General features: G+C 46.0%; 1 protein-coding gene across 1 annotated transcript in view; it reads right to left on the bottom strand.

Moving 5' to 3' along the window:
• Positions 1 to 11,054, bottom strand: part of LOC142150817 (uncharacterized) — a 41,332-nt gene extending 30,278 nt beyond the window's left edge. The window contains exons 1-2 of the mRNA XM_075206002.1: positions 8,973 to 11,054; positions 5,366 to 5,768 (exon numbers count right to left, since the gene is read on the bottom strand). Coding sequence (XP_075062103.1) covers positions 5,366 to 5,768; positions 8,973 to 10,868 — 2,299 coding nt within the window. The 5' untranslated portion in view covers positions 10,869 to 11,054. The remainder of the gene's footprint in view (positions 1 to 5,365; positions 5,769 to 8,972) is intronic.
• Positions 11,055 to 18,049: the final 6,995 nt, after the last annotated feature.

Raw genomic sequence — 18,049 nt, 5'->3', positions numbered from 1 at the left:
TTTACTAATATTAGCCTTTCCAGGGCATTTCACCGACTACCACCAACCCGATAGTACATACCCCGACATGGATTATCCGAACGTCACTTTTCCTACATACATCTGAAGCCGAATATTTATTACACTGATTTCAAAGAATTTCGATGACATAAAAGGGCGGCAGCTGTGAAGGACGTAAGTTTGAAACCCGACAGTATTATTTATGCTCTTAAAGGGATATTTTAAGGAGGCGCTGGGTCCACATTGTCTTTTACTAAGGCTGTTAAATTATAGAGCCAGCGCCTTCTTAAATTATCCCTTTAACACCATAAATAATATTGTCGCCTTTCAAACTTACGTCCTTCACATCTGATCTCTGTTATATCATCGCAATTCTTACAAATTGATGGAATAAACATTTGCGTTCACAAGTATATAGAAAAAGTCACGCTCGGATAATCCATGTCGGGGTAAGCACTATCGGGTTGCTCAGACTCGATATAACGTACCCCAATCATTTCCTCCCACAACTCCCAAGTCACAATCACAGTTGCGTATGCAACCATGTGGTCCGATCGCACCGCTTACAGATACTGACTATCATCCTCATCATCACCATTTATTTATATAGCACCACTGATTCCACAGCGCTGTACAGAGAGCTCATTAACATCAGTTCCTTTCCGAATAAACTTTACTATTACTATTGGGATTGCGGCGAAAATCCCTTGTTTTTGTTTCACCGTATACCACGTATACTACAGCGTCCTTTATACCCTGTTTTCTTTCAAACAGAACGCCACAAAAAGGTCTCTTTATGCCCTGTTTCCTCAACAGAACCTTTGTCTCTCAGGTTATCTTTATACCCTGTTTCTTTCAACAGTAACCTGGATCCTCAACTTTACAATAACACAATTTACAAAGGTATAAAATACGGCACAAAATCTGAGAATGTAAGGGGAATTACTCTTTACTACAGTATTAATTGCACCCTTTCTTTCCTTTATTACCCTAGATTCTCTTTTGTTGTTTTTTATATTTCTTTTATTTAAAAAGGAAGGGAGGGGAGAGGAGAGGGAAAAGGAATGAAAAAGAGGGGGGGAAGGAAAGAAAATAGGAAGGATTCAACGTATTCTCCTAAGGGGGAGCGACCTGCGCAACCCGCCTTCAGAGGGTGGCATATCACAGGGGAGTAGCTAGTGAGTAGATTGAGATAAAGAATTGGAGTTTACCTTTGTGATGGATTAGGGGTACATCAATAACAGAGAACGATCATATCTAAAAGGAGTGATGGCACAGGGGGTTAGAAGACCACGGCGTAGAGGTGAAACAATTTACTGGGTGGCAGGCATAGGGGACTGATGGAAGGTGTACCAGGAATCCCAGATCTTATGAAAATTGCTGACTTTGTCATGAAGAAGGCTTGTGATGTATTCCATTGAGGCTATGTACCAAACCCGGGAGGTTATACTTTGGATGTTCCGTGGGTGAGATGTTTTCCAATTCTTAGCTATTTGGAGACGTGTCGCAGCATATATATTTTGTGCTAACTTGTTACTGAACTTATTGAGTGATTTGTCGCGAGAGCATAATAACATAACCAGAGGGTCCGGAGAAACCACGACCTTCAAAATTTTAGAGATTAAATCGGAAACCTGGGTCCATAGATCGGATATGAAGGGGCATGTCCACCATATGTGATAAAAAGATCCCACTCCACCACAGGACCTCCAGCAGAGGTCTGACGTACCTGGATACATTTTATGAAGTCTTGTGGGAACCAGGTACCATCTTGTGTAGACCTTAAATGTGTTTTCTTTAATCGATGTGTTGATGGATATCTTAGAGATCCTGGTTCTAAGCCGGGACCATCCCTCCTGATCCAGAGTTTTGCCAATATCACGTTCCCAAGCTGACTCAAACAGTTCGATGGGACTACTTTCTGGTTTTAGATATACATGATAGATCAAGGATATCAGTCCCTGTGTCACGGGCACTAGGAGTCTTTGCCCAGGATATCACCAGATGATGGACTTACCAGAGTAATATAGTTGGTAATATGGTTCTCTGGTAGCAGAGTGACAACGGAACAGGAGAAACAGCAGATGGTGAGAGAATGCTCGAGGAAAGTCTATGACTAGCAGCAACTGGTAATGAGTAGATGAATGTACACGAGGAACCAGATGGACAAGGGAACGTGAGGAAAGTCAGTGGTCTGCGTATAGCAAGTTGTACCACTGCTATAGTGAGGTGGAATGTCCAGGAGTAGCGAGGAGGTAGTGAGAGTCAGCGGTCTGCGTATAGCAAGTTGTACCTCTGTCTAGGTGAAGGAATGGAATCCAGGTGAAGGTAGGTAACAGGGAAGTCAGTGGTCTGCGTATAGCAAGTTGTACCACTGCTATGTGAGAGGATACTTGAAACTGGTGTCACAGGGAACAGGAGTCAGAGGTCTGCGTCAGCAAGTTGTACCACTGCTATATATATATATGTGAGGAGGGGCACGAGGAGATGAATGTAAAGCAGAGTATACACGGGGTACACAGAACTTGATCCCACGATGATATCCACAATACAACGATAACTGACAAGCACTGCTTAAGTATACAAAGTCATAATAACTATCCAAGCAATAGGAAACAAAGTCAATGGTAACAATAGCTTCAGTGGATAGGAGGCTCCGGAGGAGAACACAACTCAGTCCAGATAGATATGCAATACACAAGCAAAGTCAATGGAAAGTATGCATACCGCGGTTCAGGAGAGCAGGCTGTCAGAGAGACGTGCAGGGATACCTGAACGGCTGAAGGCCGGCAGGAGGAGAGACCACTGGAGGGTGGAAGCGGTAATCAGGTTGGTGCAGCGCACGGCAGGTAATCCAGAATGAACGAAGCAATACTCAGGAAGCAGTAGTAAGTGGAACTGGAAACATGAAGAACACGGGAGAGTTGAGGCTGTCTGGTATCCAGTAGTAGAGGTGGAGGCAGCGGAGCGCTGACACGATAAACCCAGGAGAGTAGAGACGATCAGGAACTCAGCAGTAGTAACGGAGGCAGCGGATAGGAATCAGCTGAGTGCAGGTACGATGAACACAGGAGAGTTGAAGTGAACAGGAACTCTGTAGAAGTAACGGAGGCAGCGGATAGGAATCAGCTGAGTGCAGACACGATGAACACAGGAACACCTTCAGAGGCTAATGGGGAATGAGACTCCAAGATCAGGCAACCAGGAAATGATCACAGGTGGTTTAAATAGGGAGGGTTGCCTGATCATCCAATCAATTAAAAGCAACAGGTTCTGAAGGTTTGATAAGGGCTGCACATGCGCAGACCCTCAGGATGACGGCCACGGTTCCTGAATACACGGGAAGAGGCACTCACAGTCCGGTGAGTGACACCCTGGGCTCCAACTCGGTTGGTACAACATCTCTCAAAGGGCGTAGGGCTACGTAGTTTAGTCGTTTTACAGTTTGATTGTATAAAGCTTCTAATTTGGAGTTTAAACTTTTCTCTTAGATCCAGGAAGGATTGGGGGGCGTATATCCCTAAAATATGGGCGAATTGAGTAATCCCCGCTTTTTGCCAAGGTGCTGCGTAAGATTTGGTGTTACCAGGGGGGAAGTCTGGATTATGCCAGAGTGGCGTGAGAGGGGAGGGATACGAAGTTAGTTTCCATCTTTTGTGTAGTTTGTCCCATAGGTCAAGTGTAAGCTGTATAGTGGGGTGAGAGTAGACCGAGGCAGGCCTCTGGCTGCGGGGAAGCCAGGGTAAGAAGTTAAGAATGTGTTCTGGTGTGAGTGCATTTTCGAGGTCAACCTACCTCTTGGTACCCGGGGGTGTCTGCCAAGAGATAATATGGCTTAGATTGACCGCGTGGTAATATTGGTCAAAAAGTGGTAATCCACATCCTCCCGATTGTGAATGTTTGGCTAGACAGGACCTTTTGAGTCCCGATTTTTTCCCCTGCCAAATAAATCTACTACATATTAGTTGAAGATTCGCTAAATATGCCCCTGGGACTGGTATAGGTGGTGTTTGGAACAAATATAAAATTCGGGGAAGAACATTCATTTTTATTACATTTATTCTACCAAACCAGGAGATGAACAACGGATCCCATCTCATGGAATCACTCTTAATGGAATTTAGAAGGGGGGTGTAGTTAGCGCTAAACAGTTGGCTGTATTCTTTGGTGATCTAAACCCCTAGATAACGGACCGCTTTCGGGCACCATTGGAATTTAAATGACGACTCTAAGATACTTTTTACCGTGTCGGATGTTTGAAGCGAAAGAGCCTCTGATTTGGAATTATTTATTTTATAATCTGACAGGGAGCCGTATACTTTTAGTTCCTCAAGTAAATTTGGGAGCGAAATAAGGGGGTTGGAGAGTGTCAGAAGGACATCATCGGCTGTCACGAACAGCACTCACCTGAGTCTGCGTGACGCATATGTGACACAGGGTCAACCACAAAGACAACCACCTGGTCTGTCTAAAATGATTAAATCCTTCCCTATCTATGCCACACCCTAGCTTTGCGATACTAATTACCACCACCAAGGTTGTTTCGGATAAGAGCTGACACTCTTATTTAGGAAGCCTTCGGTTCTCCCTAGCATTAATCCAACACAATTTACTTTAATCAGAGTTCACTTAAACCACAAGGTTTGCACAGTTTCAATTAGGTAGCGTCTGGACCAAACTGTCGCGTGAATTCATAAGAACACAGAGACTAGAACTTATTAAGTGTAATTTAATATGGAAAATACATCCACAATGCTTAAGATAAAAAGATAATAAAATGACATACAAATAGAGTGCAATTGTTTCTTATAAAATAAAAAGGATAAAACACAGAATTGATACCTCACTTAGAATCAAGTTTGTGGTGCCGGGAGGAGCAGGAAAAAATGGAACCTCTTCAATTAAACTCCCTCAGAAGAAAAAGAACCAGGAGTTACATTTTCAGTACAGTTTTAAAACCCAGCTACAGGGCCCACAGCCCCCCCTCTTTCCTGTGACCTTATTCAGCTTGAATCTGTCATTTACATACAACCCAGTCTCTGCAGTCGGCATGTCTGGGGCCTCCCAAACATGTGTGAGATTTCATTGTCTTGCAAGAGATTTCTTCAAAGGCTTTCCCGTTTGCGTCCTGCCATAAATGACATAAGGTGCTACCCTTATCTACCAGCCCCCCTGGGTGGTTTAACATACACAAAACCACTTGATCTAACAGCTCCTAAGAGAACCATGTCTCACTATTTCTAGGAAGTAATTCACAGACATATATTTGCAGATTTATGCCTAAAAATTAGCTTGCACATGACACCTCCCCGTTCTAGAGGGTGGCAGGGAAATTGTTACCTACAAGACGATTTTCCCTGCTCACCTGACACAAGGCTTTCGTTCTGACGGGATAATCCATCTGCATTACCATGGTGGCTCCCTTTTCGGTGCTGAACAGTGAAAGTGTATTGCTGGAGGGTCAAACTCCACCGGAGCAACTTCCCATTGTCCCCAGCCACCCTGTGCAACCAGCTGAGAGGGTTGTGATCTGTGATTACCGTAAAGTCCCGTCCGTACAGGTAGGACTGCAACTTTTGCAAGGCCCACACTATAGCTAAACACTCTTTTTCCACAACTGCGTAGGCCACCTCCCTGGGAAGCAGCTTCCGACTTAGGTACAGTATGGGGTGCTCTTCCCCTTGTTGATTCACTTGGCTGAGTACAGCTCCCAGCCCATAGTTGGAGGCATCCGTTTGCACTGTAAACCTCCGGTCAAAATCAGGAGCCTGCAATACTGGGGATTGGGTAAGTGCAGACTTCAATGCGGTGAATGCCTCTTCACAGTCTGGGGTCCAAGTCACCACTTGGGGCAACCTCTTTTTTGTAAGGTCAGTTAGGGGCTTAGCTAAGGAGCTATATTGGGGCACGAATTTTCGGTAATATCCAGCGGTCCCCAAAAAGGACATAACCTGTTTCTTGGTCTTAGGGGTGGGCCATGCAGCAATAGCATCTACCTTAGTTGGCTCAGGACGCAGGGTACCTCCTCCTACTCGGTGCCCCAAGTACTGCACCTCATTCATACCAATCTGACATTTCTCAGGTTTTATTGTTAAACCCGCCCCCGCTATTTTAGCTAGCACACTGCTCAAGTGGATCAAATGTTCTTCCCAGGTCTGGCTAAACACAGCAATGTCATCTAGGTAGGCTACCGCATACCTCTCTTGGCCCTCTAGCAGGCTATCAACAAGTCGCTGGAAGGAGGCAGGGGCATTTTTCATCCCAAAGGGCATGACCAGGAACTCATACAGACCAAACGGGGTGATAAATGCGGACCGCTCCTGAGCCTCAGGCGTCAGAGGGATCTGCCAATAACCCCTACTCAGATCCATAATGGTTATATAGCGAGCATGGGCTAACCGTTCTAGCAATTCATCTATCCTGGGCATGGGATAGGCATCAAACACAGTAGCCTCATTTAACCTTCTATAATCCACACATAACCGGGTTCCACCACATTTTTTGGGGATCAGCACTACTGGTGCAGCCCAGGAGCTGTGGGACTTTCTAATTACCCCTAACTCCAACATTTCTTCAATCTCCCTTTTCATATCTGTCTGCACTTCCAGGGAAACTCGATAAGCTGTCTGTCTGAGGGGAGGCTGATCGCCTGTGTTTACATGATGAACAACTAGATGTGTTTGTCCTGGCTTCCCTGTAAAATGATTCTGATAGGGCTTCAATGTCACAAACAGCTGATCTATCTGTACTTCTGTCAAGCTAGGAACATACACACAACATTTTTTCCCCCAGCACACTGCTATAGCCAGCAACAGATCTGCCATTTCTACTGTAGATAAAAATGCAAAAGTCTTTGTTGCACACATTTGCAAATGTATGTTTAAGCCATCCTGCCACGCCAAGGCGCTTTTGCATATAGGATGGTCCTACTCTAAACAATGAGAGTCCCTATATTTGGGCCATACATATGTGTTTTTAAATTGAGAGCCAACTTACCAAAGAGGCACCCCAGAAGCCTCCAAATAGCAATCCAATGTCAGCACTCCCCCTCAGCTACTGACACCAACATGCCTCTCAGACAAATACAAAAGTGGAAGCTGCTCAAATCAATTTATAGGCCATAACAGGTGCTGAAAGGGTGGGGTTATCCTGCAAGGAACATACACACAACATTTTTTCCCCCAGCACACTGCTATAGCCAGCAACAGATCTGCCATTTCTACTGTAGATAAAAATGCAAAAGTCTTTGTTGCACACATTTGCAAATGTATGTTTAAGCCATCCTGCCACGCCAAGGCGCTTTTGCATATAGGATGGTCCTACTCTAAACAATGAGAGTCCCTATATTTGGGCCATACATATGTGTTTTTAAATTGAGAGCCAACTTACCAAAGAGGCACCCCAGAAGCCTCCAAATAGCAATCCAATGTCAGCACTCCCCCTCAGCTACTGACACCAACATGCCTCTCAGACAAATACAAAAGTGGAAGCTGCTCAAATCAATTTATAGGCCATAACAGGTGCTGAAAGGGTGGGGTTATCCTGCAAGGAACATACACACAACATTTTTTCCCCCAGCACACTGCTATAGCCAGCAACAGATCTGCCATTTCTACTGTAGATAAAAATGCAAAAGTCTTTGTTGCACACATTTGCAAATGTATGTTTAAGCCATCCTGCCACGCCAAGGCGCTTTTGCATATAGGATGGTCCTACTCTAAACAATGAGAGTCCCTATATTTGGGCCATACATATGTGTTTTTAAATTGAGTCAAGCTCTCACTACGCTGGGTGGTCTCTAATGATCTCCCACTCTTGGCAGAGGCTACTAAGTCTAACAAGGGGTCTGGCTCCTGGTCCTCTTCAGGTAAGCTACATACAGCTAATACAGAGACCCCCCTTTCGTGGTAGGCCTTGATCATGTTCACATGATATACCTTGTGCCTCTTCCGTCCCTCATCCCTGGCTACCACATAATTGACATCATTGATGCGTTGAACTATCAAGTAGGGGCCCTCCCAAGCAGCCTGTAACTTATTCTGCCGCATAGGAACCAATACCAGAACTTTCTGACCCACTTCAAAGATACGCTCCCTAGCACTGCGGTCATACCATTGCTTCTGCTTAGTCTGGGCAGCCTTCAGATTGCTATGCACCATCCCCATTAGGGATTGCATCCTCTCCCTGAACTGCACCACATAGTGGACCACGGAGGTTTCGGGGGTGATTAATTTCCCTTCCCAATCCTCTTTGATCAGATCTAAGGGACCGCGCACCCTGCGCCCATACAGGAGTTCAAAGGGGGAGAAGCCAGTGGATTCCTGCGGCACCTCCCTGTACGCAAACAGGAGGTGCGGCAGAAACCTCTCCCAGTCTCTCCCCTGGGACTCCACAAAGGTTCTGAGCATCTGTTTGAGAGTACCATTAAAACGCTCACACAGGCCATTAGTCTGTGGGTGGTAGGGGCTGGCTATGAGGTGTTCCACGTGCATCTTTTTGCAAAGGCTTTGCATTAAATTAGACATAAACTGTGTGCCCTGATCAGTTAACATTTCCTTGGGGAATCCTACCCTGGAGAAAATGGATATGAGGGCATCGGCCACCTTGTCAGCCCGTATGGAGGAGAGGGCCACCGCTTCGGGGTACCGTGTGGCATAGTCCACCACAGTGAGAATAAATTGTTTTCCAGAGCTGCTGGGAATGGCAAGGGGTCCTATAATGTCCACAGCTACCCGCTCAAAGGGTTCTGCTATTATTGGCAGGGGCACTAGAGGGGCGTGTCCCACATCACCAGGCTTCCCCACCATCTGACAGGCATGACAAGATCGACAATAATTGGCAATATCTTTGCCCATTTCTGGCCAGTAAAACTTTTGCTTTAAGCGAGACTTAGTTTTCTTTATGCCTAAATGCCCTGCCAGCGGGACCTCATGAGCTACCCTGAGTAACCCTTCCCGATACATAAGGGGTACCCCTAGCCGTTTCTCCATCACCCCCGCCTCAGGTACATCTCTGGCTACACTTTCCTTATACAACCTTCCCTGTTCCCAAAACACTCTTTCTTTATCAGACTCAGTGGGAGGACTGCCTGCTAGGCACCTCAGGGTTTCCAGTGTAGTGTCAGTCTGCTGTGCTTGTTGAAAAGCCTGGCTTCTCACTTGCTGCTCAGTGTCTGGTGATAAAGGTAAGGCGTCTGTAACTGCAGGTGCTGGAGGGAGGGGGGTTAGAGGGGGAGCTTCTGGGTCAGAGGGACTTTCTACCTCTCTCTCAGGAGTTAATTGTGAGGACCTATCCTTCTCTGCTTGCCTACGTGTGACCACTGACACTGAGGAAATAGTTACATCCCCTAACTCCTTGGATACAGACAGTTGACCTAGGTCGGATACAATTGAGCAATCATTTTCCTTCTCACATCCTAGTTTACAGACTTCAGATACAACTGAACAAACATTTTCCCTGTCACATCCTGATACCTGGGAAAAAACATGGTTAAGTTCAGAGTCCACAACATCACTACTAGCAACATAACGAGATAACATCCTGCCTAAATCAGTTCCAAGCAAAACATTTGTAGGAATATTGTCCGATACCCCGACTTCCCTTAGACCTCTTCCAGCACCCCAGTCCAGATAGACCCGGGCCATAGGCACAGCAGGGTGTATCCCTCCCACCCCGCGCACAGCAATAGTTTTCCCTGGAATTATATCCGATGACCCCACCAACTCTGAACGCACCAGGGTAACATCAGCACCCGTGTCTCTTAACCCCACAGTTACCTTGTCACCGACAGTGACCGTTTGCAGATTGTCATTCCGGCTCACTTGGGATCCCGCAACACACAGGACAGCTGGAGCAGACCGGGGAGGAGGTGGCCCCACAGTGGAGGCTGTAGATGTCTTTCGGTCTGGACAGGCGGCACTGAGGTGCCCTGTCCTGTTGCAAATAAAACAACGGCGGGTATCTCCCTGAACAGGCTTGGCCCCCACCCTCCCAAAAGATGAAGAAACAACAGCAGGTGAAGGTGCTCCTCCTGGCCGCTCCCCTTTCCAGGCAGACTGTCCTGGCACAAAAGTTCCTCTTTTAGCTGCAGGTGCCCGGGTGACAGTATACTTGTCAGCCAGTCTAGCTGCTTCCGCAGATGATGCAGGGTCCCGATCCACTACCCATTCCTTCACATCAGCTGGGCACAAAGTCAGAAACTGCTCCTGGATCATCAAATCTTGCAGAGCATCAAAGGTGGTGATCTGTAGCCCTCCAACCCACTGTTTGAAGGAAGCACACAGCTGGGCCACAAGTCCTGAATATGTGTCAGAGGCACTGCGTTTTAAATCTCTGAATTTCTGCCTATGCGCCTCTGGGGTGATGTTAAAACGTTGCAACAGGGCACTTTTGATTGCCTCATAATTTCCGTCCATCTCAGGTGGAAGATCTGCAAAGGCCTCTAATGCTTTACCTCGCAAACCAGGGGTTAAATATTGTGCCCACTGATCTTTGGCCAGTCCATACTGTCGGCAAGTCTTTTCAAATCCTCGCAAAAAAGCATCTACATCCCCGTCTTTTTCCAATACAGGGAAATTCTCAGGACGGGGTCTGCTAATACCAGTGTCTTTGGCTTCTGACTGGCGTTTGAGCTTGGAAAGCTCCAGCTCATATCTCCTATCTGCCTCTCGCTCGGCAGATTCTCTTTCTGCTTGGCGCTCCGCTGCCTCCATAGCAGCGCGCCTCTCTGCTGCCTCCATAGCAGCGTGTCTCTCTCTCTCCTGACGGTCAGCAGCTTCCTTCTCCTGGAACTGCTGTATGAGTTGCATTTTAGTTGTAATGTCCGCTGGGCCCAAATATTTCAGGGCGGTTTGCATATAAACGTCCATAGCAGTGTCCACACATGCACCATTAGAATCATCCGAAATTAACCGTCCCTGGTTTTGAGGAATATCCACAGTCAGGTCCGCTCCTGAGTCCTGGCTATGCTCTTCCTCGGACACAACTGTGAGTTGATGTTCATCCCTCTGTACAAGAGCTTCAATCAATTGCTCCTTACTTTTGCCACTGGTGGGAATTCCTGCAGCCTCACAATCTGAAATCAGCGCCTCCTTTGTCAAACGTTTATATGCAGCAGCCATTTCCTCAGTTTAATGCCAAATAAAAAAAGATAAGAAAAAAAAGAGAAGGGGAGGGAAAGAAACAATTGCTGTATGTCTTATAATGTTTTAAGCATTGAGTTCAGTCTCTGGTGAATTAGTCTGTATTTCCTCTCTCAGGGATCACACAACCCTAATTCACTTAAGTTCTTAAAAATATATCCCACTGCTGCCACCAATTTGTCACGAACAGCACTCACCTGAGTCTGCGTGACGCATATGTGACACAGGGTCAACCACAAAGACAACCACCTGGTCTGTCTAAAATGATTAAATCCTTCCCTATCTATGCCACACCCTAGCTTTGCGATACTAATTACCACCACCAAGGTTGTTTCGGATAAGAGCTGACACTCTTATTTAGGAAGCCTTCGGTTCTCCCTAGCATTAATCCAACACAATTTACTTTAATCAGAGTTCACTTAAACCACAAGGTTTGCACAGTTTCAATTAGGTAGCGTCTGGACCAAACTGTCGCGTGAATTCATAAGAACACAGAGACTAGAACTTATTAAGTGTAATTTAATATGGAAAATACATCCACAATGCTTAAGATAAAAAGATAATAAAATGACATACAAATAGAGTGCAATTGTTTCTTATAAAATAAAAAGGATAAAACACAGAATTGATACCTCACTTAGAATCAAGTTTGTGGTGCCGGGAGGAGCAGGAAAAAATGGAACCTCTTCAATTAAACTCCCTCAGAAGAAAAAGAACCAGGAGTTACATTTTCAGTACAGTTTTAAAACCCAGCTACAGGGCCCACAGCCCCCCCCCCTTTCCTGTGACCTTATTCAACTTGAATCTGTCATTTACATACAACCCAGTCTCTGCAGTCGGCATGTCTGGGGCCTCCCAAACATGTGTGAGATTTCATTGTCTTGCAAGAGATTTCTTCAAAGGCTTTCCCGTTTGCGTCCTGCCATAAATGACATAAGGTGCTACCCTTATCTACCAGCCCCCCTGGGTGGTTTAACATACACAAAACCACTTGATCTAACAGCTCCTAAGAGAACCATGTCTCACTATTTCTAGGAAGTAATTCACAGACATATATTTGCAGATTTATGCCTAAAAATTAGCTTGCACATGACATCGGCGAATAGCGAAATCTTGAAGTGTCGGGGACCAATCCGGATCCCAGAGATGTCTGGGTTCCGCCTTATGGTGGCAGCTAAGGGTTCGATGCATAATGCATACAGTAGGGGTGATAAAGGACACCCTTGTCTTGTGCCGTTACCCAAAGAAAAGGTGGGGGACAGTAAACCATTTGTCAAGACTGACGAGGAGGGGCGGTGATATAGGGCTCGGATAGCCGACATGAATTCCCCTTTCAGACCAAAATGATTGAGTGTGCTGAACATGAAGGGCCAGGAAAGCCTTTCGAATGCCTTTTCGGCATCGAGGGCTAGGACGACTGTGGGTATTTTATGTTGGTTAACATGGGTCATGATGTCTATGGTGCGCCTCGTGTTGTCCAGGGCCTGTCTAGAGGGGATGAAACCAACTTGGTCAGGGAACACCAAGGTCGACATGTAGTTGTTTAATCTATTTGCCAGTACTTTAGCGAATAGTTTTACATCCGCATTAATTAATGAGATGGGGCGATAATTAGAGCAAAGAGACGTGTCCTTATTTGGTTTGGGGATGACCACTATGGTAGAGCGGGTAGATTCTTTGTGAAATTTACCGCCATGTAATATATTGTTGAATAAGTGGGTCAATTGGGGGACAAGCTCTTTAGAGAATGTTTTATAATAAAACATCATGAAACCGTCAGGGCCGGGGGCTTTAGATTTTTTTTGTGATTTCAGGGCCGAGGTAATTTCCTCACCAGTGATTTCCTGGTTCAAGGATGTGGTCTGGTGGGGGGACAGAGTGGGCAGCGAGCATTTGTCTAAGTATGATTTGATGACCTGGGAGGGGGTATCTGGGGTGTGCTGGTCTTTGTGCAAATTATAAAGGTTTTTGTAATATTCATGAAAGGTGCTATTGATAATCCTGGGATCATAAGATATGTTTCCCTTCTTGTTCCTAATTGAAGTGATTGTTTGGGATGCTCTTTTAGCTCTAATTCTGTTGGCCAGAAGTGTGTCAGCTTTATTCCCCTTCTCGTAAAAGGACTGATTGAGCCACCGGAGTTGACGTTCAGTCTTTTCCGCCAATATAGCCTAGTTTTTTGAATCTGCTGCCCAAGTGAGCGGGAGTTCGATTGTTTATGTTGTAATTCTAGGATTTTAAGTTGGGAGGATAATTTATTGTATGTCTCATTGCGCTCTTTCTTCCTGCGTGAAGCAAACTGTATAATGTTGCCTCGGATTACTGCGTTGTGGGCTTCCCAGACTGTAGGAAACGAGACTTCTTGGTTATTATTAATGTCAAAATATCCTGTTATTGCTTCTGCTATTTGCTCTTTAAAGTGCGGAAGCTTGAGTAAGGTCTCATTTAACCGCCAAGATGTTCTGCCCCGGGGGTTCTGAAAGAGGTCAACTGAGAGGGAGAGTATAGAGTGGTCAGACCAGGTGTTAGGGATTATGTCTGCTTTCTTTATGTGGTGGAAAAGGTTAGAACAACACATGAACATGTCTATTCGAGAATAGGATTGGTGGGGAAATGAATAGAATGTGTAGTCCCTGGAAGAGGGGTAAAGTGCTCGCCAAATGTCAAAAAGGCCGGCCTCGGTTGATTGCTTTAGTAAATTTTTGGTTTGCGAAGCTAATGAGAAGGGGCGTTTAGATGTTGATCTATCCATTGCGGGGGACATGACTGTATTGAAGTCACCCCCCAAGAGGACCATACCTTTGCGTGAGCGGTGTAATTCTGAAAAGAAGTGTGTAAAAAAAGTTGCCTGACCTGTGTTAGGAGCATAGATGTTAGCAAGGGTGATGTCTAGATGCCCAATCCTTCCCGTTAAGATCAGAAATCGTCCCTCAGGGTCGTCCTTGATCTCTGACATGGTGAAGGGAACAGAGTTACGGAGTAAAATGGCCACTCCATTTTTCTTTGTAGTATGAGATGAGTAGTAAACCGTGGGTTGTCTTCTAGAGGACAAGGAGGGGTGGCCGCCGGCTTTGAAATGAGTCTCCTGTAGCAAAATAATATCACCTTTTAGATTATGCATATTGTGGTGAAGCATAGAGCGTTTTTGTGGAGTATTCAGTCCCTTTACGTTGAAAGAAAGGGTAGTAAAAGACATAGCTGTTATGTATGGGGTAAGAATGTTTTGAGAGAGATAAACTCGACAGGTGGAGGGAAAAGGTGGAGTACCAAGGGGAAGGGAGGAAAGAGTATGTGAAAGGAAAGCAAAGCGCAGGAAGGAAAGAAGAATAAATGGAGAAGATAGGGTTTTAAAGCGGGGGGGAAAGGGGAGTGGACTCAGGCCTCACAGGCAGAGGAGGAGCCCACAGGAGAAGTGCCTGAATACCAAAATAAACTAAAGATAGGTATAACAAACCTGCTGAAAGTTGTAAATTAAGGCACTAGGTGCGGGAGTGCACTAGGTTCCGTATATCCGGAAGTAAAAAAAAATTTTAGAACTAGAAATGTATAACTCCCAATATATGTGGGTGCGTGGCCAGGGGAGTAAGAGGAGTGTCCCCCGTCTGTCTTGCGGATTATCTAGGCATAGTAAATTACTGGTGGAACGGCCAAACCAGAAACGATTATAGCTACAGTGCAGCATAAATTTTCTTAACAAAAAAAAACCTGAGTGAACAAATGTGAACAATGCACAAGGAAAAAAACATGAAAGACAAAACAAACCATAATGTTATATGAATTAGAAATGAGATTAAGCATTAACATCCTCCCTAGCGAGGGAGTCAGAGAGTTAAATCAAGGAGGTTGTTGGCTAGATGAGGTTTGTGGGTCCCCTCCAGAGGGTCGGTCAGAGCGAGAAAGATTAAGTCTGTGAATCAGGTCCTTCCCTTCGTTGGGTGTGCGGATCGTTTCTTGATGACCTTCCACTTCAACTATCAGGCGAAAAGGGAATCCCCACCGATACTTGTAGCCATTCTCTCTGAGGGTACGTGTCACATCCCTAAGGTCGCGGCGTTTAGCAATTGTTGATGGGGCAAGATCCTGGAACACTTGTATGCGGATACCGTCAAAGAGCATGTATGGAGTGTTCCTCACTGCGCTGGAAATAATGTCCTTGGTCTTGTATGAAAGGAGGCGTAGGATCACATCCCGCGGGGGGTCAGTATACTTCGGTCATGGTCTAAGGGCTCTGTGGACCCTTTCAATCTGTATTGATTGGTTAGATAATGTGGGGTCTAGAGTGGAAAAAAATTTGCACACGTAATCCTCAAGGTCCTTGGATTCGATTTTTTCAGGGATGTTACGCAGCCGTAAATTGTTACGGCGTTCCCTGTTTTCCATGTCCTCCATTTTGTCTCTAAAGAAATCGTTTTCTTTCAATAGGAAGTCCAAGTCCAGTGAAGCATCTTTCTGGAATTTGAGTGAGGACTCCATTTTGTTTTCTAGAGCTGATGTTCTTTTAGCAATTATGACTATTTCTGTTTTGAGGTCCCCTATTGCTTTTTGCAGGTCCACCGAAAAGGCATTGGTACGTTCAACAATTAGGTTCCTCAGCTCAGCAAAGTCGGCCTTAGTGGATGGTTTTGACGTGCTTGATGAGTCTCCATCGATGTGGGACTCTTGCAGGGAGGGGGGGAAGAGGAGGATGAACCCGGTTTGTCTTGACGAGAAAAATGCTGCGTGATTTCGCCGGCCGTACCCCGGCGGCCTCTGCCCGCGGGTTTATTCATGTTAGTCTCCGACCGTCCCAATAGTGAGAGTATGACAGACAGATGGAGGACAAGTCCAACTAAGTTAGGTAGACATTAGCTGTGTTGAGCTATCAGAATAATAGGAGAGAGAGTTCCCCTGAGGATGTCTTCTGATATCGGCCCTTACAATGAACTGGAGCCAGAATGTAATGCAGTATAATTGTGATTAATGTGGGGGAGAAGCGAGCCGCGTGAGGGTTGCTGGCCTCTGCTTAATTGGGAGCAATTTTCTTTTTGATGTTATGCAGTTTTAAGTGAGCCCAGAGTGAGGCTTTATGATAATAGGCAGCCAGTGGGGTTGCTGTGGCTGTAAGAGATTTCAGGTCTCAAGAGACTCGCTGTGTCAGAGGGGTCTTTACAAGAACTGCGCTGGCTACCCCAGAACTAGTGGTGGAAAAGGGGATTGCCTCAGTGGGGCAGATTTAGGTCCTGCTTGGTGTGGGCTGTTGGCTTCTCAAAGTTTCACTGTGCAGGGATGCAAAAACAGCCACTCTGATCCTGAGATGTGGGGGGTATGAATTGTATTATCCCCTTGCCCGCTATTACCGGATGTTACCTCAGAGCGGTGGTTTCCGGGATCCTCAGTCCTCCCAGCAGGCACTGCGAGTGATATCCTGCCGGAAGAGAAGGGGTTGATGGCGGCCGCCACTTCCGGTCCGGGGGCAGAGATTTTCGTAGGGTCCCTGCGCAGCGAGGAGGGTCTCCAATCGGGTCGGAACCTCCTGGGTCCGCTCAGGTAAGAGGTGAGAAGGATGGTAAAGTGGCGCCCGCTTCTTACGCCCCGATTAATACCACGTGTGCTGTCTCTCCCCCACAGGGTCCGGGCTCTGATTTCTCCACCTATGCTCCCTCCGGGTAGACTGCGGCAGACAGGGGGGTGCTCGATCCGGGCCGGCAAACCCCCGGCTTCAGTGTGGGTGGAAGGGACTTGATGCCTTTTAGTCTTGGAGTTCCAATAGTCCCAAATCTTATTCCCCACGGCTCCACAAGGGTGTTAGGCGTGTTTTGTGGGAATATCTCCGGGAAAAGAACAAGATAGGGAACCTTTTTCAAATCTTTTGTGAGGAGCTCGGGTTCAATGCGACTACTCCTGATGGCTACCAGGCCACGCCCCCCAATGGACAGCTATTTATTAAATGTGAATACTAATGATTTAATGTCAGGGCTCTTTGGGGCAGTGTGAATATAGGTGTGTTTATTAAATGTGAATATTATTTTAATGTTAAATAGCAATGCTGTTTGAAAGTGTGTAGGTTTTTATTTATTAAATGTGAAAATTATTAAATGTTGGGGCTGGTTGGATGGGTGGAGAATATGTCTATTTATTAAATATGAATGCTATTAACTTAACGTTAGGGCGATTTGCAATTATGGAGGCCTAATTATTAAAAGTGGGTGCTATTAATTTAACATTGTGACTGGTTAAGAGGAGGGAGGTGTAGAGTGCTCGCCCGTTGCTAGGCTTTCTGTATTTTATGCACCTATCCCTTTTTCCAAGCAGGACCCCAATAATCCAGGATCCAGACAAGCAGCAACTGTGCTTAAGAGACCAGCAGCAAGTAGTGAAAGCTGCAAGAACAGGTAGGAGAGAGCAGGACAATCTGTCAACTGTCCTGATTCTGGTGGGGCAGTCCTAATTTAGGGTGACCGCCCCGCTTAGTCAGGACTTTGTCTCCAATGCATGGACAATTTGGATGTATGTCCTGGTTCATTCTGCTCAGGAAAGGGGATCTGCCTGCACCTAACAGTAGTGAACACAGCATTGCCTGTGTATTTAAATTGGAAGGGAAGTGTTGGAAAGTGGCTTAGCATTAGGGAGGGCTGGCAAATTTTAGCCCGGGGGCAAGACTCAACTCAGCAGCCTATTAGGGACATTTTAAAAGAAAAAAATGCAGGTGGCCCAGTGACCCAGCCCAAGGTAGTCCACTATGGGACCGGCACGGGGGACAAATGCCAGCCTGTCCCTGCTTTAGCATTTGCTAAAATTATAGTCAAACCCCCTTCCATGCTGGCCATGCTTACTTTGGTGGCATGGCATGGAACCCCCTCTCTAGGAATCCTGCATTTGCCCCTGGCGCTCTGTATATATGGTTGGGCATGTATATATTTTTACTGCAC

This window comes from Mixophyes fleayi, chromosome 4 (assembly GCF_038048845.1).
Source record: "Mixophyes fleayi isolate aMixFle1 chromosome 4, aMixFle1.hap1, whole genome shotgun sequence".
NCBI classification, from domain to species: domain Eukaryota; kingdom Metazoa; phylum Chordata; class Amphibia; order Anura; family Limnodynastidae; genus Mixophyes; species Mixophyes fleayi.
The sequence above is the reverse complement of the archived record's forward strand: the minus strand, read 5'-3'. Positions and strand labels throughout refer to the sequence as shown.